General features: G+C 53.1%; 11 protein-coding genes across 21 annotated transcripts; 4 read left to right on the forward strand and 7 right to left on the reverse strand.

Annotated features, from left to right (window-relative positions):
• The first annotated feature begins 47 nt into the window (after positions 1–47).
• Positions 48–3,641, forward strand: H310_04052 (hypothetical protein). Its single transcript, XM_008868194.1, has 3 exons — positions 48–416; positions 473–817; positions 864–3,641. Exons 1-3 carry the CDS (start codon positions 108–110, stop codon positions 3,618–3,620), a joined length of 3,411 nt encoding a protein of 1,136 aa, XP_008866416.1. The 5' UTR covers positions 48–107; the 3' UTR covers positions 3,621–3,641.
• Positions 3,586–6,189, reverse strand: H310_04053 (NEK protein kinase; the record flags this gene model as incomplete). Its single annotated transcript, XM_008868195.1, has 7 exons — positions 3,586–4,055; positions 4,103–4,388; positions 4,435–4,790; positions 4,942–5,310; positions 5,360–5,564; positions 5,611–5,786; positions 5,860–6,189. The coding sequence occupies 7 exons, from the start codon at positions 6,187–6,189 to the stop codon at positions 3,633–3,635; spliced, it is 2,145 nt and encodes a 714-aa protein (XP_008866417.1). The 3' UTR covers positions 3,586–3,632.
• Positions 6,190–6,253: 64 nt separating this feature from the next.
• H310_04054 lies at positions 6,254–7,971 on the reverse strand. Of its 2 annotated transcripts, none has more exons than XM_008868196.1 (6): positions 7,705–7,971; positions 7,451–7,660; positions 7,281–7,403; positions 6,587–7,231; positions 6,396–6,532; positions 6,254–6,334 (listed from the first exon to the last, which is right to left on the reverse strand). In XM_008868196.1, the coding sequence occupies exons 1-6, from the start codon at positions 7,939–7,941 to the stop codon at positions 6,274–6,276; spliced, it is 1,413 nt and encodes a 470-aa protein (XP_008866418.1). In that variant the 5' UTR covers positions 7,942–7,971; the 3' UTR covers positions 6,254–6,273. The 2 variants fall into 2 exon arrangements, with proteins under 2 accessions (XP_008866418.1, XP_008866419.1); XM_008868197.1 differs by having other exon boundaries at positions 6,385–6,532.
• H310_04055 (hypothetical protein) lies at positions 7,968–8,685 on the reverse strand. Its single transcript, XM_008868198.1, has one exon. It carries the CDS (start codon positions 8,655–8,657, stop codon positions 8,001–8,003), a length of 657 nt encoding a protein of 218 aa, XP_008866420.1. The 5' UTR covers positions 8,658–8,685; the 3' UTR covers positions 7,968–8,000.
• A 203-nt stretch (positions 8,686–8,888) lies between these two features.
• H310_04056 (hypothetical protein) lies at positions 8,889–10,129 on the forward strand. Of its 6 annotated transcripts, none has more exons than XM_008868200.1 (8): positions 8,892–8,967; positions 9,015–9,132; positions 9,186–9,226; positions 9,267–9,590; positions 9,634–9,682; positions 9,726–9,773; positions 9,857–9,986; positions 10,049–10,129. In XM_008868200.1, the coding sequence occupies exons 1-6, from the start codon at positions 8,911–8,913 to the stop codon at positions 9,743–9,745; spliced, it is 609 nt and encodes a 202-aa protein (XP_008866422.1). In that variant the 5' UTR covers positions 8,892–8,910; the 3' UTR covers positions 9,746–9,773; positions 9,857–9,986; positions 10,049–10,129. The 6 variants fall into 6 exon arrangements, with proteins under 6 accessions (XP_008866424.1, XP_008866423.1, XP_008866422.1 ...); XM_008868199.1 differs by having other exon boundaries at positions 9,194–9,226; XM_008868204.1 differs by having other exon boundaries at positions 9,726–9,986.
• A 1,097-nt stretch (positions 10,130–11,226) lies between these two features.
• H310_04057 (hypothetical protein) lies at positions 11,227–11,872 on the reverse strand. The gene is made up of 2 exons (XM_008868205.1): positions 11,503–11,872; positions 11,227–11,454 (listed from the first exon to the last, which is right to left on the reverse strand). Exons 1-2 carry the CDS (start codon positions 11,856–11,858, stop codon positions 11,349–11,351), a joined length of 462 nt encoding a protein of 153 aa, XP_008866427.1. The 5' UTR covers positions 11,859–11,872; the 3' UTR covers positions 11,227–11,348.
• Positions 11,861–12,620, reverse strand: H310_04058. Of its 2 annotated transcripts, none has more exons than XM_008868206.1 (2): positions 12,203–12,620; positions 11,861–12,132 (listed from the first exon to the last, which is right to left on the reverse strand). In XM_008868206.1, exons 1-2 carry the CDS (start codon positions 12,547–12,549, stop codon positions 12,036–12,038), a joined length of 444 nt encoding a protein of 147 aa, XP_008866428.1. In that variant the 5' UTR covers positions 12,550–12,620; the 3' UTR covers positions 11,861–12,035. The 2 variants fall into 2 exon arrangements, with proteins under 2 accessions (XP_008866428.1, XP_008866429.1); XM_008868207.1 differs by having other exon boundaries at positions 11,861–12,154.
• A 525-nt stretch (positions 12,621–13,145) lies between these two features.
• On the reverse strand, positions 13,146–13,874 carry H310_04059 (hypothetical protein). Its single transcript, XM_008868208.1, has 4 exons — positions 13,719–13,874; positions 13,527–13,665; positions 13,358–13,470; positions 13,146–13,299 (listed from the first exon to the last, which is right to left on the reverse strand). The coding sequence occupies exons 1-4, from the start codon at positions 13,855–13,857 to the stop codon at positions 13,199–13,201; spliced, it is 492 nt and encodes a 163-aa protein (XP_008866430.1). The 5' UTR covers positions 13,858–13,874; the 3' UTR covers positions 13,146–13,198.
• Positions 13,875–14,040: 166 nt separating this feature from the next.
• Positions 14,041–15,385, forward strand: H310_04060 (hypothetical protein). Its single transcript, XM_008868209.1, has one exon. The coding sequence runs from the start codon at positions 14,057–14,059 to the stop codon at positions 15,332–15,334; it is 1,278 nt and encodes a 425-aa protein (XP_008866431.1). The 5' UTR covers positions 14,041–14,056; the 3' UTR covers positions 15,335–15,385.
• Positions 15,386–15,802: 417 nt separating this feature from the next.
• On the forward strand, positions 15,803–18,254 carry H310_04061 (hypothetical protein). Of its 4 annotated transcripts, XM_008868212.1 has the most exons (5): positions 15,804–16,421; positions 16,478–16,942; positions 16,991–17,232; positions 17,320–17,746; positions 17,789–18,254. In XM_008868212.1, exons 1-4 carry the CDS (start codon positions 15,831–15,833, stop codon positions 17,327–17,329), a joined length of 1,308 nt encoding a protein of 435 aa, XP_008866434.1. In that variant the 5' UTR covers positions 15,804–15,830; the 3' UTR covers positions 17,330–17,746; positions 17,789–18,254. The 4 variants fall into 4 exon arrangements, with proteins under 4 accessions (XP_008866435.1, XP_008866434.1, XP_008866432.1 ...); XM_008868210.1 differs by having other exon boundaries at positions 16,991–17,746; XM_008868211.1 differs by having other exon boundaries at positions 17,320–18,254.
• H310_04062 (hypothetical protein) lies at positions 17,188–18,896 on the reverse strand. The gene is made up of 3 exons (XM_008868214.1): positions 18,236–18,896; positions 17,867–18,182; positions 17,188–17,821 (listed from the first exon to the last, which is right to left on the reverse strand). Exons 1-3 carry the CDS (start codon positions 18,843–18,845, stop codon positions 17,356–17,358), a joined length of 1,392 nt encoding a protein of 463 aa, XP_008866436.1. The 5' UTR covers positions 18,846–18,896; the 3' UTR covers positions 17,188–17,355.
• Positions 18,897–21,857: the final 2,961 nt, after the last annotated feature.

The following is a 21,857-nucleotide window of genomic DNA, read 5'->3' on the forward strand; positions in this document are numbered from 1 at the left end:
GACGATCCGGATACGTCATATCCGTATATGTGGCGAGGGGAGTGTTTCGGCCGTTTCTGGCTTTGCGATTGATATCCTTGGTGATCTTGCGCGGCAACGGAGACGGGATGCAGCAAGGCAACTTTGGGAGCAACAATCGGTACGGATCGGGGTTGCAGCAGCAGCAGCAAGGAGGCGGCAATTTCCAGGTGTACGGGGGCATGAACCCGGGTGGTCCTCCACTGGGAGGACAGGTCAACACTGGGCAGCAGCTGGCAGCGCAAGGGATAGTGTGGACCCCGCCATCACCCCAGGAGAAGCAATACTACGACATGCTTTTCCAAGTAGCCGACGATGAGCACACTGGCTCCATCGGCGGTCGCAGCGCTGTCATGTTTTTCACGAAGTCTGGGTTGGACAAATCCATTCTCCGCGAGGTGGGTTGAATGCAAGTGTACGCTGTCTCAAGACCCCTGCTTCACATTGGATGCAGGTGTGGACCATTGCAGACTCGCGGCAGACGAGTTTCCTTCAACTGAATGACTTTTATGTCGCCATGAGGTTGATCGCGATGGCACAACACGGCCATCCCATGACCTTGACCCACTTCTACGCGCTTGCAGCCTCGCCGTTTGCGCTGGCGCGGCTCGAAGGCGTCCCTCCCCCTCAAGTACAACAGCAGCACCAATCGCCAGCTCCTCTTGCGACATACTCCATCACAAGCGACGAAAAGACCAAGTATCAGACCATCTTCGCCCAGTACGACACGGACCACGATGGGTTCCTCCTCGGCCAGGACGCCGCTGCGCTCTTCCAGATGTCGGGCATGGATCGCAATGTACGAAATGCAATTATGAACGTTCACTTGATATCCATGGACGTAGGACCTCCGGACAATCTGGGCACTCGCCGATCGGACGTCCGACGGTCGGTTGGACTTGACCGAGTTTTACATCGCGATGCATTTGATTGTGTGTGTGACGAAGCGAGGGATGGTACTGCCCCAGACTCTTCCATTGGAACTTGAGCAGTCGTTGCGATCGACCGGATCGTTTTCACAGTCGGGGTCGGGTCACTTTTCAACAATCCACCAGGCCATGCCGCAGCCTCCAGCCCCGCCGCAAGGCATGTCTGCGTTTGACGAGCTAGAGTCCCCAGTGTCTGCTGTACCGACAGAGCAGCCAACCAGCGGGTTTGGGCAGGGAGATCGATCGAGTGGTACTTTTCAACATGCCCCCTTTGCATCACCTGGAGGTCCTGCCACTACCACCGGTGGGCTCAACGCATCCGAGAACGGGACGCAAAGCCGTGGCTCAATCGCAGGTGGGAGTTTTGGCAATGCTGCTGACTCTTCCCTACGCCAAAGCAGCTGTGGGAATCAACCGTGTCTTGTCGGTGCTGGTGCAATGGGCCAGCCATCCAATTTTGGTAGCCAGCACCCGAGTGGCATCCCGCCTTCTTCTGCTTTTGGTAGCCAGCGCCAAGCCAGCTTTGGGTCCCCCGCCTTGGATGGATGTAGCAAGCAGGCCCCGCAATCCAACAGCATTGGTGCGCCAGCCGCGCCCTCGGCAACGGGCAAAACTATATCCCGCCAATCCAGCTTTGGAAACTCCACGCCGGCGGCAATGGATGGGTTTGGAAAACAAGCCACCCACACAAACAGCTTCGGTGACTTTGGTGTTTCGTCCGTTCCGGCCCCACCGCTTGCTCCTCCGCCTGTGTCTAGCTTTGCCAGCAATTCACGACAAGCGAGCTTTGGGGCGCAATCGTCGAGCTCAGTGTCTTCCGCGATGGACGGGTTCGGAAAGCAAGCGCCTCACTCCAACACCTTTGGTGCCTTTACAACCACTCCGCAAAGCAATCCATCCCCTCTGAGTGCAGGATTAGAATCTTCCAAGGGTGCGAACTCGTTGTGTGACTTTGGCTCACCGTTGACGACGGCAGTGCCACCTCCTTCTGGAGTTGGCAGTGTGACGGCGCCAACAAGCCCTGGTGACTTTGGAAACTTTGGAATGGCTGCGCCTGGAGCTCCTGCCACGACTGGATTCGGTAGCACTTCTGGCCAACAAACTGGAACGGTCGGGGCTTTCGGTGTTAACTCGCCAGTTCTAGCTCCAAAGTCATCGAGTGTCGTAGCTTCTGGCTTTGGAAGCACTTCGCACACCCGACCGGATGAATTTGGAGACTTCAGTTTGCCTCCAGCACCGTTAGCAGTGGCGCCACCACCGACTTCCAGCTTTGCCAGCATGACACCACCTAGCAAATCAACCGACCTCGCTGCTTCTACATCTCAGTTCCAAAGCAAGGGGCCTCAACAACCTGTGTCTGGCGACAATTTTGGCGACTTCGGGCACGCTGCCGCCCCTTCCACTACTGCCACGCAACCGCCTGTAGCCTCTGGGTTTGGCAGCGTTCCGAATGCAGCTCCGTCGTCGTCTGTATCGACTGCATTCGATGACTTCGCATCGCCGACGAATGCATCTGAGTTTGGAGACTTCAGTGGCGCGTCGACGTTCTCCCGTTCTGGTGGAGAATTTAATGCTTTTGGAGCATCAACCCAAGAGCCTTCGTCTGTCTCTTCTAGCTTTGCCCAACCGTCGAATGACTTTGGCGGGTTTGGTATCTCGCCCCCGTCAACATCGTCACAAGTGGTTGCCGCATCAGTCACATTTACCAGCAACAAAGCCAGCAGTGTCCCTACACCCCCTGCGTTTGGAAGCACCCAGCCCGAGGCAAAGGTCTTTGGAGAGTTCTGCGCGACTTCAGCGACCCCCGCCAGCTTTAGTTCGAACAAAATCACGTCCGGCTTTGACGATTTCCCGTCGCCAACTAACTCGTCTGGCTTTGGCGACTTCACGTCGTCATTCCCGCCAGCCCCGGCATCGGATTTTGGGGATTTTGGTTCAAACCCTGCGCCAACGTCCTTTGGACGCAACCTGGCCCCGAGTGTCAGCGACTTCAGCCTTTCGTCTCCTGCAGCAAATGCATTTGCCCCAATCTCCTCGACGCCGTCTTCTTCCGCACCTGGAGACATTGCCCACCGGCCATCGGACGTTGCCGGTTCATCCACCGCCGCTCCATCATTGAGCAGCGGTTTCGAAGACTTTCCATCTCCCATCTCGACAACTACGTTTGAAGGTTTTGGGTCGACGAAGCAGACTGAATCGCCTGGATTTGGTCGGCCTTCGGGTGGTTTTGGCGACTTTTCTGCCGTACCAACCGCGGTCGCGCTTCCATCGTCCAACTCTGAACCACTGCTTGATTCCCCACCCGAGAACGCTGCTGCCGCGACCGCGCGTGAGCTGGACGCGGCGAATGCAAGCCTTCTCCGGTCGCTGACTCAACTTGCTGTATCTCAAAAGAATGTCGTCCAGGTTGCCCACATCCAGCACTTGGCAACCAACCTCCTGCGACTCACGGCCCAACGCGATCAACTCCGCGCCGCACAATCGACCGACCCATCGTTGGCCTTGACGATACAGCGCCTGATCGACGACGAGCGCGCATTCATCAGCACGACGTCGCAAGTCCTCCAAGAACTCGAGCAGCAGCAAAAGCAACAAAAAGCACTGTCGAGACAACCGTCGTCATCGTCGAGCCATTCGACGGGAAACTCTGGATATGGAGCGTTTGAATTCTAATACGAGTCCGTGTCACCTGAACGCGTCGTCGTCGTCTTCGTGATCGTTAGAAACAGTGGCGCGGGTGCGGCGCGAAAATCGTCGGGACGGGTGAACATGATGTGAAGTCTGGAGGATTGCAATCGTTCTGTCGAAAGCAGCGTTTTCCGCTCGGATCGTGGCGACGGCTGCTCGGAGTCGCGTCAAGACAGCGGCGTCTGTGATTGAGTGGCTCTGACTGTCCACGGCTGCTTTCGTGGTGGTCAAGGCGGTTGACGTGACATGGAAGGATTCAAAGAGGGCGACTCGGGTGCCCTCCAGCGACCGCAGGACCCCTTCCAAATGCGTTTGGTGGACTTTTCGCACATGATATTGGTCTCTCCAAGTTGTACACGCGGTCGTTCCATTGAGCTGGCTTTCCTTGAGTGCAATCACTTCGCGGTCTTTTGCGAGTGTCTATGCATGATCGTTAGAGGCCACGATCGACATGCTTAGGCACGTACGGCCACGAGGGTCTTCAGTCGGGTGGACGCGTCTGCCGCCCCGGTTACAATGACGTCTCCCTCCGACTTCCATTGCTCGTATCGATACCTCCAAGGGCTCCCGTCATACCGTGACGCGGCCGAGTTGGCGCGAATCGTTGGAACATTGCGTTGTATTTCAGCTCTCCACAGCGTTGCGTTGATGGGAGTGGGGCTAAGAGGATGAAAGGGGGCGTGAACCAACAGAGCTTCGGGCTCATGGCGAATGGTCTCGACAAAGTGGTCGTCATCGTTCGTGCCATCGTCCCTAGCCATGCTGTCAGCTCGACAACTCCAGCCCATCTCGATGGTACATGTCGTTGGATTGTGTTGCGGCATCATCCACCCATTCCACGCTGTCACCGTCGTGTTTGTTCATGGAAACGTCGTCAGCACTCGACGGTCGCATGACGCATTTGAGTGGCCGATGAGCATTCAATACTGCATCGCACACTCCATGAAGCAAGGTGCACACGTCTGCCCCAAAGCCGCCGATGAGTGCGGACGGCGTCATGGCTTGTGTGTCCACCCCGGCCAGACCAACAGCCACGAGAACAGCCGAGGCCTTCGTCAGAGGTGGAACCATGTCGTCCGCGAGGTCCACGTCCGTCGGAATTTGGGGAATAATACGCTGCAGAAGCCAATGCACGATCATCATAAAGATCGAGAACTACTTCACCATCAGCAACACGCAAGAACCATGGACAAGACCTGCGTGTGGCGTCGTGGGGCAGCCGTTGCGAAATAAATACGTGGCAGGCGGAGGTGCGAGGCCTACCTCCAACATCGTTCTGAAAAAAGGACGACATAGGACATCGTACGTGGAAGGGATAGCCCAGCAGGACAAGTTTGTCGTGAGCTAGCTCACTCATGGCAAACGCGCGGCTCATGTCGACCGTCGACTCGTTTTTATTGGATCCTCCCGATGCCTCGATTGTCGAGGGCGTGCCAGGTGTGGTCTCCCGACTGTTGATCGCGTTTCTGTCGGTAGTGAACTGGTTGTTGGAAGAGGACGAGATCGGGCGGTCTCGTGGGACGGTATCAGTGGGTTCGACGTTGGTGGCGGCAATGCGGCACAGATGCGCCAGAGTGGGTCGATCGTTGGAGTTGAGAGATAGCATGTGCGCGACGAGGGACCGAAGCGTCGTGCTGTACACGTCTGATATGGGGTCGTACTCGCCCTTGTTCACCTACATCGGTCGAATGGAGCGTTCTCTGGTACGAATGGAACTTTGTTACCTTTTGGAAGAGGCCGTACAAGTTGAGACCTTCCGACTTGAACGGCGATCGCAGCATCGCGAGCTCGTACAAGATGCAACCCAAACTCCAGACGTCGCATTTCCAGTCGTAGCCGTCGCCGCGCAACACCTCTGGTGACATGTACAGCGGTGTACCGACCTTCGAGTGTGCTTCCATGGTGTTTTCGCTCAAATATCGTCCCAACCTAAAACTCGTGAGACGACCCCTTATCGAACGAGGTTCATGTGTACCCCAAGTCGCCAACTTTGACTGCCCCGGACAGCGTCAAGAAGATGTTGGCTGGTTTAATGTCACGATGCATGATCCGATGGGCATGCATATGGTGAATGGCAGCACATATCTGGCCAAAGTACGTCCAGATCGTGTGTTCGTCGAAACGAGCATGCTTCTCGTTCGCTTTCCGAATCTATTCAAAGCACTCCATGGGATGAAAAGTTGGGTGTGGATGCGAGTGAGATTGACGGGGAGGGACGCGCTACCTGACGCTTGAGATCCCCGGCTTCGGCCCACTCAAACGCGATGCAGAGTTCGTCGTCTTGTCCGATGAACGCATCCAGGTACTGAATGATGTTGGGGTGGTGCACAGACTGCACAAGCCGCACTTCCTTGAGCGTCTTTTCGCGGGCCTTGACGTCCATCAGGTTGAATATGTTGACCTTCTTCAACGCGACGAGGACTTCGTCGCACCGCCTCTTGGCGCGGTATACGACCGAGAACTTGCCTTTCCCAATTGGTTTGACGATGTCATAGTCTGCGAGTGATCCTCCAGATCGGAAGAGCTCGCGCTGGGCATCACTCAGCTTGTCCATGCGCCCCCGCTCTAGACCGTCGCTGGAAGATACACTGACGGTTTCGACCGACACACTAAATTCATGCGAGCCCAAGTTTTTGCATTATTGCACTACAGGTCGGGCACTTGGCTGTAGTCGTCGCCGCTGCCATCGTCCGAGCTCACTGTTGAACGTCAGGTCGATGAGTTCTTCCACTCAGAAGAAGGATTTTACCTTCGACATACCCGGCATCGTTCTCGACAGGAAATGACGTCGAATGGCACACATGGCGGATGATTGTACGACAACAACATTCCACTTGACGCCGCTCACTGGCGTCCAGCGCTTGTCGGAGCTTATGCAGTTGCTCTTGATATTGCATCTAAGGGGTTTAAGACACGAGAGGAAGGTTCCGATTTAGAGTCTTCGGTCGTACATGCAGCTGCATCTCTCTCGACTCGAGCAATCTCTGTGTAGCATCATCTTTGTCCGTCACTCGCGTCGTGGTCGTACTGGTTTGAGTGGCAGCGTCCGTCATGGTGATGTTGGCTTTCAACTTGCCGTGTGTCGGACCGTCGGAAGGAGGTCGAATGGGCACCTTTTTGCACCGAGCGGCAAATTTCAACGTACTCAGTGTCTCGCCGAGGCTTTCGGGCGCAGAATCGACGGTTGCAATCACCAGCGTGACATGACACCCCCCCAGCACCCCCTTCAATAGTTTTGTCAACTTGGATTCCCGACACCTCGATAGAAGCTGCTTCTCAGGTTGGGACAGCGCTGCAATGACGTTGCCGAGGGCAGACAGCGACGAGTTGATAAACTTGGCTTCGTTCAGGCGCTTCTGCGCTCGCTCACGAGCGGCAAACGAATAGTCCACATGATCGTGGGCGGAAATACCAAATGCAGTCGCAGCGGTTGGTCTCTCGGAGCCAGCTAAGTCGACCAGCGACAACGTCGAGGTGTGGTGGCCGTGTTCTCGGGTCAGCGAGATCTTTAGCAACGTGTGGCTGCGAGACGATGTCGGATTTCGCGCCGTGGAGGCGAGCGATCGGTTCATCATGGCCACTCCAATTAGTCCATGCTAAACATGCCCGCCAAGGGTTATGTCATGACCATGCATGCTAACGCACCGCTTCGTTCAAAGATCCAATGTCGTACGATTGTAACCCGTCCACATAAAACGCGGTACCGTCGGAGGTCGGGCGCACCGGCAACTCGACGCTTCCATGGCTTGACGGCGGCACCAAGAGATCCTACGACTCATTCGAAAGACAACTCGTCAACACTTGACGGGCCGTACATATACGTTCTCCATGTAAATTTGCAGAAACGAGACAGAGACCCGAAACCCTGGAGCGTCGTGCTCGATGGCGGAGAAGATTTGCTCAAACACGCGTGGGATGATGCCAGCTTGGTGTGGTGGAAGAGTCGCGTCCAGAAACCCCATTGTATACGTCTTCCCTGTCCCTGTCTGGCCGTAAGCCATCACGGTGCCATCATGCCCTTTCAACTGCATCTCGTCAGCATAGACTAGGTACAACGAGCATTACGCACGACGTGTTGGACGATGGGGAACAATGCGTCTAGGTACAAGCGCTCTTGCGACGCCGACGGCGGCCACACGTAGTCGAACCCAAACGAGCGCTGGCTGTAGTGCCGCCCGGGAGCCACATGTACAGCGTGTGAGGCAAAGCGCAATGCAGGCGCAAACTGGCTGTTCCATGGAACTTCGTGCTCGAATGGCGGACGACATCGCAGCCCGACCAGGATCCGAGCGGCGCTGTTCGCCATAATTTACATTGAAACTGCCAAAAGACTCGAACAGAAAACAAGTAAATATGAACGTTGGCTTATTTGAACTCGCCCCAGTCTTCATCGGAGACCGACGAAGAGGACGCTGAAGGAAGGTTGGACGCCGGTGGCGGCGCGATCTTGAACGCCGACAGGTCTGCTGGTTGTGAGTTCGTCCTCTTGGCATCCGTGGCAGTAAGGTCGGAGACGACGACTTGCGCCTTCCCACCGATTTGTATGCGCAATTTGGCGCCACTAGGGAGACCGAGGTCCTTGGGAGGGTTGACCTTGGATTCGCTTTGCTCCAGCGACAATGTACGCTGCGTGTACTTGGCAAAGTCTTGTAGGGCTGCCTTGAAGTTGAACGCTGCTGACCGTTCGGGCAGGCCAATACCCACGAACGCCTGCCGATTCGAGTTTGCATCGACCACGCGCAGTACAAAGTACCGCGAGGAGTCAATACAGTCTTGAACAAAGACATTCAGCGGGCGCGTGGAGTCGATTTCTACAGGGCACTGCGCGAAGATAGTTTGGTTGGGTTCGTACAGATTGACAAAGCATCGATCGTTGATTTGGACGACGCGCAGCGACCCGGTCATAAGAGGCTTCTCAACGTCCCATTGATCGGCGCGCGGGTCGCCTGTGAGCAGCGGCACCTTGTAAATCCACACGTTCTTCTCATGGAACAGCGTTTGCTCCGTCCCCACGGCTTCCATCTTGAACGTGCTCTTTTGTGAAAGAAATGAAGGGTGATGAAACTGTGAAAGTACATATTCCGTTGAAATATGTGTGCTTTTTATTCGTTTTGAGAATATGCTTTGACTTGATAATTGTATTCGACTTGAGTAGAGTCGAACACAAATATCAAGTCAAAGATTATACAGGAAACAAGTATGGGAGGTTTTTGGATTCGAATTTTCGACGTTGAAGTTTTAGCATTCGAGATTGTTGCTGCATGTCCAGCGAAGTATGGCGAGGGAGACGACGATCGAAGCCAAGCCGCAGACCCTAAACGGTGATTATAAGGCAGGTCTAGCGTAAACGAATGCAACTGGACCTCAGCACAAGCTTAGATCAGTGAGCGAGCTGTCGCATCTGTCGATGAAATGCTGCAGAAGGACAATGATGACAAAAGTCTTCAGCGCTACAAGGAGAATCTGTTGGGCGCTGCAATCCAAGGTGACCTTGGAGGTAACATGCTGACCTCTCATCCTTGACTCAATGCGAATTGACGCATGCCGTAGATGCACAGGACCTTCGTCGTGTCGTAATCCTGCAGTTCAAGGTGTTTGAGAGTGGCGTGTGGCATGCTAAAGCAGTACTAGGTGATTGTTGAAGGCAATCAACAAGACTTCACGTATCACCTCGACACGGAAGAAGGCCTCCTACACATTCGGAACACTCCGTTCGAATTGGAAGAGGGAGCAAAGTATAAGTTTGCCATCAACTTCCGTGTGAATCGAGAGATTGTCAGTGGGTTGCGCTTTCACAGCAAGGTCCGCAAGCATGTCTTCTCGACGCGTGAAGAAGTGGTACTGGGCTCATTCGCCCCTCGGTCAACCACGTACGAGTTCTTATTTCCTCGACATGAGTGGTCCGAGGCCCCTTCTGGACTCTTGTACCGCGGCACCTACCACGCTGAGTGCAAGGTATGTCTGCCTCCTTTGACTAGGGGAATAACTTGGAATTTAGTTCGTCGACTCAGACAACGTCGAGCACCTCTGCTTTCCATATTCCTTTGGTATGCCAGTATGGTGTGTCTTTATGTGCTCACCTCATCGTAGCAATCAAGAAGGTGGCGTAGGAACAAGGGCAACATTGTTTGATGCGTGGTGTGTGTGATGTAAAAATCCTCTCTTAAACTTGATCTCATTAAGAAAAATAAAATAGCCCAGTTTCAAATGTAAAAAAATAGCCCAGTTTCAAATGTAACGGTCGAACACGCTGGACGAGCCATTTCTCAATATTTATCGTCGGAGGCAATCGATTCACGCAATGGCAACCGAGAAAGGACATGCAGAAAGCACAAGACAAGGGCGACCAGAGTATGGACACCTTGATGACACTCCATGGTCGTTCACCTACTCACCCACAATGTTGTCGCTAGGTCGTTCTATTCCCCATCATGGTTCCACTACCAAGACTTGGAGTCCCATGTCGATTTCTTCGTCGATGCTGTGGAGTACGACATCTTTTTGAGCACGTATAGGGTCAATGACCCTCTTCTTCGCATCGATCGGGGACATCGCAGCTCTCGCTCTCCATCAAGGCGGCAAAAACCCGACAGACGATCCAAGTCCCTTCCTTCAATCAATTTATCCATCTTGCACCATACTTTTGGAAGAGTGAACTTTCACCTTCAGCTGAAAGGCGCCACAAGACTTCGTTCACTTGATAATGTACCAGGCATCACGGGTAAAGTCAAGTTGTATAGTATTCCTCTGCTTGAAAGTCCACCCCATCAGCAAGAACACAGCCCTGGTGGACCAACAAATACCGACGAGGTCAATCGCGACCTTGCTCAACCCATTCCTCACCCAACACTTAAACGTTTGAAGAACTCCGGTTTTTATCACACTCAAGCACGACGCCATCATGAATACATGAAGGCGCTGTACGATAGGCATACGAGGAGTTACGCCATGGACATGCACCACTTGCAATCAAGACTGTACTGCCAAACACTTGAGTTTCATCGCGCGTGCAACGAATTTACACCCGATTGCAAGTTCCAGCGAATTGTCAATTCTGCACATTACATGAGAGCAATGGCGTTTCCACAGTCATGCCAGTGCAGTAGGGTCGGAGGTTATCGCAAAACCACCACGGCATGCCATCTCAACACGACGTTAGCAGAAGTGGAAGTTGTTGGCGTCGACCAAACATGTCATGACAAGGCCCCTGCTCAACAACCGCTTCCAAGGTTTAGCTGAATAAAGTATGACGAGCCAAACTGAATGTGTGTTAGCCACCAACGGAAGAGCGAATCCAAGATAAGTCGCCTTCGGAGGCATTCGCGCAATATAGCCGACGTGAAAGTAGGAATGGACTTTCCTTGGGCAAAAGTCCAACATGGCCACATTCAGTCGCTCCTCGGCCACGACCAGCGCGACTTTTTGTCGCCTCGACATGAAGTGGTGGCGTTTACTCAAACTGGCCTGCATGTGCAAGGCGAAAACGCGACTATTCCGACAAAGCGCGTGCCTCCGGGAAGGAAGGAACCACGTCGACGCCGTGGCAAGCCAGGCAAACCACAACCGACAAGTTGTACGGAACTCCAACAAAGTGATCCTTTCAAGCAGCCCTCGGCGTTTCCCAATGCATTATAGTGGTGATATTATCCGCCTTTGACTAACCTCCTCCAAGCGAAACATTTTGATGTCATTTCATGCTCTTGAATAAACGACTCAGCCGAGTCCTCCAAAGACACTGCGCGTGAGGGCTTGAACTGTGTGCGACGGCAGGTGCCACGTCGGAACGTTTAGTTGGGCTTCAAGGATTTCCCGGGCAACTCTACTTTCAAGTCAGCGACACACTTTCGAAACACACCCGATGGCTGACCTTTGCATCTGCTGCTGTGCGAATCGGTACAGATCCTTTCCCGTGACCTTGCATTTGACAGCAAGATGGTCAGGAGACACGTGCCATTGCGAACGGCACAATGAAAGCCACAACTGATCGTTCTTTGACAACTCGTGCAGAGTACGACACGCTGTCCCAGCTTTGATGAGCGATATGCCGTCGAGGTAGCTCAGGACACTCAAGATGCAATGGTCGCCGATGGATCCAAACAGACTCAAGTTGGGAGTCAAGTAGGCTGGATTGACGTAGTACTCAATCGACGGCGCACTATACTTCACGGGGCAACGACGCACCACCATCGCTCGGGACGTGATGTCGTCGGCCTCGTCGCTCATTCGCAAGATATGCTCTCTTTCTGGAATGAGCCATGTCTTTGAATGCACTACTAGAAGTACTACTCTATGTACTGTAGTATCTACTACTCGGAGTGTACGAGAATGGTATTTCAGCTTGGAGGGACAAACGACCTTGGCTTCGACTCTCGAGTGGTGTTAACGAGATGCATATCGTATTCACGACAACGAATTAGGCATTGTGCGGCATTGGGGCCACTCTTGCGTGGGCGACGGGACGTTGAAGTGTGGTTTGAAGGGAAAGCAGGCATTGCTCCTGGAGCATGTGCAGTGTCAGCCTACGGCATCACTGTAACGAACATGTGGTAAATGATAGCTCGACGTACGCGCGCATGGACTGGGTTGCAAAAAAGTATAATTCCTTGCCACCGAGAGGGTCCTGTGTCTTGGAGAGATGGTGAGGGCACACACCCCACTCCGCGCGACACGCTTGAAGCCACATTGCGTCGTCACTTGCCATCCACCGCAAGTGCTTGCACACTTGGCTGGCAGCGGCGAGGGACCGACCGTCGAGGTAATTTAGCACGCGCTGCACGCTCTCGTCATTAATGGACCCGAAAAGACGCCAATTTGCCAAAGTGTGTCGTGCCGCTGCCACGGGATTCAGCACGATCCATTCCCTTGGCAGCTCGTCAATGCTGTCCTGTGAATGGGTGCGGCGTTGCTGGCGCATGCTTGATCGAAATCTTTAAGTGTGTTGTAGAACACAGCAAGACAACTATTTTTGGCGAATGCTTGCGTAGTCGACTATTTTTATGCCAACGAAGTGGTTTGTTCCTTGTTGTTGGAACTGCTTTACCTGCCCCAACCGGGGCATGCACTCGAGTCGAGCGCTGACGAAACGTGCCGTTTTGGACTTGCTCGTTTTCGCCTCATGAGGTGGACTCAGTTTAAACTTTTTTGCCAATGGCCTCCGCGCCTGTATACAATCGCCACGAGGAATTTGCCTTCACGACTGCAGGGGCCCATGGCAAACTCACGACAATGCCGCCTAGTGTCCGTAATTAACAACCTTGACAAGGAAATAGTCACCACAATCGCAAACGAACGTCGTAAGTAGAGGGTTTTCTTGCAAGATGCCACGAATTGCCGATTGATTCAAGCGGGTCGCATTTCCAAAACCCAGTGTGTGGAATTGAAAGATGTGGACCATACCTACCCACTTGAACGCGACAACAAGAGGACAAAGGCGTTCACCCAAGGGAAGTGAAAGGACACGATGAGCGAGTGCACCAACGACTCGTGCTGCAAGAGTGGGTGGCTCGACAGTCTCAGGAAATAAACAGGGGTCATCTGATGTTTACGTGGTGAGAACTGCTTGACTAGCCGTCCGTGTTGGCAATGCACTTGTTTACAACATTCAAAAGATGTGCGTTCTCGAGCGCGGCAGCCACGCGTTCCTTGTCGTTCAGTTGCTTGTTGACTAGAAATGAATAAAAGAGGAAGTTAGCATTGGCAAGGACGGTCCACGAACCACGTACTCGCATCCTCTGTGATGTGAGTTCCCGGGGTAATGCGAATGTCGACTTTGAAGCGCTTAGGCAATGACCTCAAGAGTTTGACACGGATGCACAGCCCAATCAGTGTCGCCATGCTATCCAGGAAACGTCAGCAACATGGGCTTAGTTTCGACAATGGCAAGGTCCATACCTGCAATGCGGGATGGTCGGCGTGAACTGCACCTTCACTTGGCTCTCAACGTTGTTTACAACAATGTTGTCCAGTGTCATCACTTTCAGTTGCTCCAAAGTCAATGGGTGCTCGGGGTCGTTCAAGTGCCTCAGCATTTCTAGCATCCAACAGCACTGAGCATGTCATGCACTTGTCATCACACCATCGTACCAAACACTTCCAGGGCGTCAAACGGGTCGACAATATCATTGTCTTCATCTGCGGTGGAGTCGGCTACCTTCTTGCGCTCCGTTCCGCTGGTGTCGACGGCGTACACAGTCGGGTTCGCGTTCTGCTTCTCGACCCCCATGGCTTCTTGTAGTACACGTACTTTCAAGTTAAAGCATGAACCAATCCGCAGCCTTTTCCAATAATATTTTATCCAATCGTATTGGAGCAGTATATATATGGAAATATGTATGCCACTGCAGAACGGGATTCCATTGGCGGTTGGATTTCCACTTTGGTTGGTGCGAAGTTGAATTTGAGATGCGGCTCATTCATCCAATATGCCGAAGGAAAAGAAGCCGAAGCGTGCGTGTGCGCTGGAAAAGCAGCTCGCCTACGATGCAAAGCCCAAGTACAAGAACAAGGCCAACAAGGCGTCAGAATCGGATGACTCGGACAACGAAGGCGATGCGTATGTACCTCGTAAACTGACCAGCAAGACGTTGGCCATGGCGCGTGCACAGCAAGCGGAGGAAGCCGAGGCGTTGTACCGAAGGCAGCGAGCTCAAGCTCCTGCGAAGATGAGCAATTTGAATATCGACAGCGACGACAGCGATGACGAAGACGATGATGGTGGCTTCGACGACATGGTCGATGACGACGTGGAGGAACTTGTCCGTTTGCAAGACGGCTATGTGGAAGATGTCGAGATCTGCGAAGAGGACGAGCAAGTGTTGGCAAACTTTTTGATCGGCGCGCCCGAACGTCGTAACCTCGCCGACATCATTATGAGTAAGATCCACGAAAAGGAAGCCCGTGACCAGGGCGACGAGGGCGAGACCATGTCCCACACGGGTGCCAGCGGCCAGACCTTTGACCCCAAGATCATTGAAGTGTACACGGGCGTGGGCAAAATTTTGCAGCGTTACACAAGCGGCAAGCTGCCCAAGGCGTTCAAAATCATTCCGTCGTTGAGCTACTGGGAAGACATTTTGTGGATGACCCAACCGGAGAAGTGGTCGCCGCACGCGATGCGCGCTGCCACGCGACTTTTCGCATCGAACTTAAACCCGAAGATGGCCCAGCGATTCTTCAACATCTTTTTGTTGGAACATTGCCGTCAGGATATTCGGGACAACAAGCGCCTCAACTTCCACTTGTACATGGCGCTCAAGAAGGCGCTGTACAAGCCCCAAGCGTTCTACAAAGGCATCATTCTCCCTCTCTGCGAGTCCCAGAACTGCACGATCCGCGAAGCTGTCATCATTGGATCGACTCTGTCCAAAGTGTCCGTTCCTGTGATCCACTCGGCCGCGACGCTAATGAAGTTGGCCGAAATGCCGTACTCGGGTGCCAACAGCGTGTTTATTCGCATTCTGCTGAACAAGAAGTACAGCCTGCCCACGCGGGTCATTGGCGCGCTCGCCTCCCACTTTGAAGGGTTTATCGACGACACGCGGGAGATGCCGGTGTTGTGGCATCAAGCCCTCCTCGCGTTTGTCGAACGCTACAAGAACGACATCTCCAAGGACCATCGCGAACGCATGAAAGTGCTGTTCAAGACGCACGTCCACCACCAAATCACGCCCCTTGCTCGAAGGGAATTGTTTAACGAATAAGTATCATAATAGATTGCCACGTCCTGGCGCCTCCGTCAGCGGCACCACCTACCTCTTCTTGCACACACACCCTGCACATGATGCAAGAGGCTGTGGCGTTCGGACAAACTCGGGCGCAAAACACCCATCCATAAACCTCCCGTGAGTCGAAGCAACCACACACCTCCTCCTTCCACTGCGTTGCATGGTGAATGCCTTCGACGATGCAGAATTGATCGAGAAAAATGCCATAGCCGTGCGAATGGGGTCCATCCTCCTGCAGGCGCTGCGCGAACAACCTGTGCCAGGCACCGCCTTCTTGCTCCAACACACCACGTTTTCGAGGATGATTGTGACGTGCATGACGATTGGCTATGATCCCGAATTTCGCACTACTATTGTCTTTATGCTTGTATGACGAAATCGAAGTTTCAGTAGAATCTTCGACCCGATCACGCTGTACTGTACGAATTTTTCACTTTCCTTTCTCCCGTCCCTCGCCTTGCGCGTCGCCCGCATGGAACCTGCGAATCGCCGTCGGTCGTCGAGCGCGCATTTGCACAGCATATCGGGCCAACGCACCGCGGAAACGCGCAAGCAGCCTGCCAAGATGAACACTGTCAACAATGCCTCGTCTGTCTTCGCAGAATTGCGTGTCGTACCCTCGCAGAAACCTGGAGATGAAGATACCCCACCGACGCCGCCACAATCCGTCCACATGGTTCCCCCAGGGTCACTCGTTGATACCAGCAAAAGCATGGACGACACAATGGTGTGGTCGACATGCACACCAACGGAAGTTCCGCACCAGCAACCAGCCGTCATTGAAAGCACGGAACAAAACATCCTGTCCCGCATCTCGACCCTGTCCATCCTTCGGGACCAAGGTTTCATCGATGAAGAAGAGTTCATTCGACGAAAAAAAGCCATCATTGACGAGCTCCACGCCCCATCGTCGTCGTCTGCTTCGTCGTGCAGACCATTCTTCCACAATGCAACGGGCATGCCCCTGATTATTCCCCATGCGCCAAACTTTGAAAGTTTCGATGCAGAGGAGGCAATCCGGCATACATTCAACTACGAAACTCGGCGATGGGAAACGTCAAAGGTACGACGCATCTCCCCCCCGCCTCCGTCCTTCCATTGACCAAATCATGCTCGCAGGTCTGTGTCATCTTGGACGAAACACCATTCGCCAAGGGCAGTCTCCGCCTCGTATATCACATGCATCTAGCTGACGGAGAGTCCATCGACAAGTCGTCGCCGACGTCGCATGTCGCGAAACTCGCGATCGATCCAGACGAAGATCCTCAAACGTACTTTCGCGACATTGAATTGCAGGCGCATTGCGGCCACTATGCCGACTTGTACAATGCGCACGCACCGCCAAAGCGCGTCCAGTTCATCCAGGCGTGGGTCGTCGAACTCACAAAGCGCCACGGCGCACTCTGTGCGGTCGAGCGCTACATTCCTGGGGACTACCGTAAACACAACAACAACTTTGGCAGCGTCAGCGAGGAGGACCGAAACACACCGCAAGCGTTTTCACACTTCACGTACGAAGCGTCGCATCACGAGCTGCTTGCAGTTGACATCCAAGGCGTCGGCGACATGTACACGGACCCGCAGGTACGACAAATGATCGAGAAGTGGATGGTCGACCTCATTGCTGTGCAGATTCATACACTGAACCGAGGGGATTTCGGCAAAGGCAATCTCGGCGTCCTCGGGTTTAAGAAATTTCTGGCCACCCATCGATGCAACCCGATCTGCGCCTACTTGAAGCTGCCCCCCGTCAACCCCAAGGTGAACGCAGAAGTTGGGACGGTTCCAGTCCAGCGAGTCATGGCCCTCGACAAGATTCACGATGCCCCGTTTGAGTCAAAGCACTATTACGAACAAGCGCCGCTGCTCCAAAAGTACGTCGCGCAATGTCGAGAAGATGAAGCGCGACAGACGTCGAGGAGGGCCGACGATCAGCGAGGGTGTCTCACGTGTCAATGTAGTATTCAATGACGCGATCGTGCCATGGGTCTGCTCATCTAATCGGAGTGAGGCGACGATGGCGTCACAAGGCGCTGCATGTGTTGGTCCAAGGTGGAGGCAAACACATCGATGGAAAAGAGGTCCATCGCGCGGCGCACGCCTGCTTCGCCCATTGCCTTTGCCTTGGCAGCGTCCGTGGCGAGCACTTGCATGGCGTGGCCAAACGCGACGGGCTCTTGGTCACAGAGGAACCCCGTGACGTCGTGGGCGACAGACTCGAGTGGCCCGCCCGTGTTGACTGCGACGACAGGCGTTCCCGATGCCATGGCTTCCACGGGCACAATGCCAAAGTGCTCAAAAGACGGCGTGTATAAGATTGCACGGGCTGTCAATAGCAACGCATGCTTTGTCGAGTCGGAAATCGACCGCAGGAACGTGACTTTATCCGTGAGTTTCTTGGTCGCGACGAGCTCAGCCAATTCGTCGTAGTGCGCGACATTTTCTGCGTTCAAAGGGTCGTACCTACACTTGGGGACGTGACAAACGAAAGGAAGGAAGGGGACGGACCCGCCGGCTAGGACAAGATGGACGGTGGCAAACACAGCGGCCGACACCTGCGACTCTAGCCACGCAAGCGCTTCCACGGCAAGAGCGATATTCTTCTTGCGTTCAAAGCGATTGAGGGAGACAAAGAGCGCGGGGAACTGGAGCGCGCGATGAAGGTCCTTCTTGTCAGTGGTCGGGATCGACGCGGGGCGAGCAAACGTCGAGATGTCCACGGGGGGATACAGGATGCTCAAATGCCGCGCATCCAGCGAAGGAAACGCCCCTGCAAACACAGACGCCGTGTACTTGCTGTTCACGACCATGGTGTCCGCAGCACCTACGTGAAAGGACAGTCATAGAGACTTCCAGAATAGATTGGCATAATCGTACGGGTGGTGGCTTCCTCCAACGCGTCTAGCGGCATGCGGTAGAGTCGCTTGAGCATCGAGCTGCGATCCGTGCACAGAAGTTTGTCGGGATAATGTCCATAAAAGTACACGGGACGATTGAAGTAGGCGCGCAGGAGAGGAATCGGTAACGACACTTGGTCGAGGAAGAACACGTCCGTCTCCCATTGAGCCAGGAACAAGCGGAGCGTGATGTACACCATGCGCAGGAATGCGCAGAACGCGTAGAGGCGGCCAAACACTGTGCGCGGAAGGTAGTCTCCATACACCACGATGCACTTGGCGAGGGGGCCGTCGCCACGTGTTTCACGAAAGCAATGGCCCCGGTCATGGTGCGAAGTGCAGATATGCACATCGTAACCTTTTCGCTGCAACGCCACGGCACAGTTCACGATGAGGTTTTCTGCCCCGCCAATGCCGAAGTCTGGATGGAGGAATGTTACTTTGATCTTACGTCCTTGGACCGGTATGGTTACCGATGGCGAGATGGACCGAAAGGATCCATACACCAATCCAAATATTAGCCACACCAGACCCATCGCCGATGCCATCACTGCGGCCGCTGCCAGGGCTCCACATGTGCCGCAGCCCATCGTGCTGATCTGGCCCACAAGAGTTTCCCACTCGGCTCGATTAAGTACGAATATTTTTCCTTCTTCGATCTTCGTTTTTTCCTCACACCGTCAACCTGTTACAGATTTCCCCCGCATTAGGAGACCCACCATAATTTAATATCCCTCAAAAATGTATACATAGTCGTGGAGGTTTGTAAAATTTTGAAGTCAGAGAGGTATTTCAAAATTCAATGCAATGGACACATGTTGACCATGGCATATGGTCATATGCCATCGCCGTCAAAGCCGTCATCGAGGCAGCGGCAAACAATCGAGTAGAAGCGAAGATTGAAGATTAATCGAGCATCGTACTGCTAATCCAGAATTAAATGGGTTGCAGCTACGCATGTGGGCCTAGCATGCATTCAGTCTCAACCACGTGCCTTATCAAACAACAATGACACTGTACGGTGGCTTAAAGCCGCTATCTCGCACTGTCATATCTAGCCCACACACAAAACAGCGCACCAGCCCCATCTACCCCAACTCAACTCGAACAGCAACTCTGGTCGCAAATGTTGGCGCCACACATGAATATTAGACGAAGATGTGTATGAGTTGACGAGCAAGATGGCTAACTTGTAATGGGATGTATATGTTGTGTGAGGTGAGCGTTCTGTCCTCTGGAGGTTGCCAGGGTATCAACCCCCTCCTGAATTTGAAGTCCATTTTGCAATCAGAGCACACTGCATGCACAACATATAATTCTTCACGGCCAATCAGGTATCAACACGCCACCTCGTAACTAAATACTCGTCATGACAAAATACCCCTGAAAAATAATTTCGTGCAACTGTCTCCTAATGCGGGGGAATCTGTAGTGTAGATGACACTTGCTCTGTCATTTACGGAAATTTCACAGTTATTAGTGTGTAGCACACTAATTTCAAATCCACACTAATTATGTGCTTGGATGATTAGTGCGGACCACATTAGTTCCGTAAGTGAGAATGTGTGGACTCACCGGAGTGCGCAAGGTTCATCAATCCTGTTTTGTGTTTCCATTAGATGCAGCAACACCTATGCTGAAGACGATTGTGTCTGTATCATCTACCCTGAGATATACAGAAGAGTCAATGTTTATTGTTGGATCAGATGGATGAGCTCGGTGGAAGAACTGGCGCGACTTCGTAGTGCTCAGTGTGTTGGCTATAATCGCCTGCAGCTCAGGTGTCAGCTGCTTTTTATGCCATCGACTTGTAAGGTCAAGCGCCATGCCGCATCGGATCATGGCCATGCGTGCATATGTCAAACCACTGTCACGCATGCCATTGACCTGCCGGACAGCTTGAGCAGCAAGCTGCAGGGAGAATGTCTTGCCCGGGTTCTTGAGCTTGCTCGACCACAAACCGTCCTTGCGCACAGCATCTGACCATTGGCTATCCCGAATCAGGTACATCTTCGCGATCTCCCGCAGACGCGTCCATTCGTCTTTGCTCTTGGAAATCACAAACGAGTCAGCTGACTGTACGAGACCCTTCGCGAAAGGCGGGAAATAGCGCAGCTCAGTTTTGGTCGAAGCGAGGGAGTCACGAAGAGCGGGACTGTTATTGTGTTCGCCACAGTTATCACGTACATGATTGTAATGCGGCCAGCTGGATTGCGATTAACCGCGCGGGTTTCCAGGAACCAGCTAGGAAATACCTAAAAGGACAGTTAGGATGAGGAAAATTTTACGCGACAAGACAACCTGCACATCATTCCATCCCTTAAGACCGGTGCGGTAGGATGCGCCAAATACGTTGTCTGGAACGCCTTGAATCGGATACTATCGCATGTCATTTGTAAAGAATATCGTGGGTGCACCGATAGGAGCGCGTGCACCGCCAGCGGACGACCATCATTGTCATCACTTCTCCACCCGGCACAACATCAGCATACTTGACCGTGCCGTCACCACGGTAGACGAGCGTGCGGCATAACCGCAGGTGATAATGAAATGGGTTTCGTCCATGTTGCAGATGAGGTCCTCGATCAGTTCCCCGGAATCAAACCCACGTTGTAGTTCGCCCAAATGGAACGCAACAGATCTCTCAATGTGCGCCAGCTACGCAGGACTGGTCTTCCGTTTGCCTGTCTGCTTAACGGGCGACAACTTCTTTGACTTCCTACGAGAAGATATCCATGAATACATATTACTCAGCACAATCAAAGTTGAACGTACCATGAGCTGCTGAACCCATCGTGTTGAATTCTTGTCCTTAATTGGTTTCTGGTCAGCCGGACCAATAAGTTTGAATTGTACGCAGGGGCATCTGCCATGACGATGCCGGCTAATTGGATGAGTAGGGCGGAAGAGAATATGAAGCTTGCGGCTTTCAGGCGACAGAATTCGGATTGCAGCACGGCATATATGTAGGAAACCCACTCTGACCGGCTGCGCGCTTGGCCAGCGATCGCATTCAACTGTACCCACTCGCACACCCCTGGTGTGACTGAAAAGACCGATTTCTGATTGGAATGATTGGGTAAATCAAAACGTCATGCCACCATCGCGCCGCCTTCATAGGATTGGCCTGCATACATTGAACAAAATCCTGTCGATGACAGAGTTTACACACACCCTACACTCATGGACAAAACTTAGGGAACACTTACATTTCATGGCACATCTCATGAAGTATTGAGAGTTGAGAGTTGCTGTTGAGTACGATGAGCCTATAGCACTGAGGAAGAGCTGGTTATAGCTACTGGCGCGCGAATCGTCAGCGTCGGGGGCTTTCTATTCAATATTCAATTTGTGGACCCAGACAAAATCAAGGAATAGAATTTGCTATACAAAATTCAATACATTGCTCAATCAATAATGAGTATTGTCACTATTGCGTCGAATCGTCTCCAAGCATCCGCGATGCATGGAATCAATGAGATTTTTGACCTCCTCATCTGAGATCATAGTCCAGGCAAGCAGCACAGCGTCGCGCAACTCAGAGACGTTCTGGTACTGACGGCCATTGTTGTAGACAAAACGTGACATCGAGGACCAAACGT

Source organism: Aphanomyces invadans (genome assembly GCF_000520115.1).
Source record: "Aphanomyces invadans strain NJM9701 unplaced genomic scaffold supercont1.6, whole genome shotgun sequence".
Lineage (NCBI taxonomy): Eukaryota > Oomycota > Saprolegniomycetes > Saprolegniales > Verrucalvaceae > Aphanomyces > Aphanomyces invadans.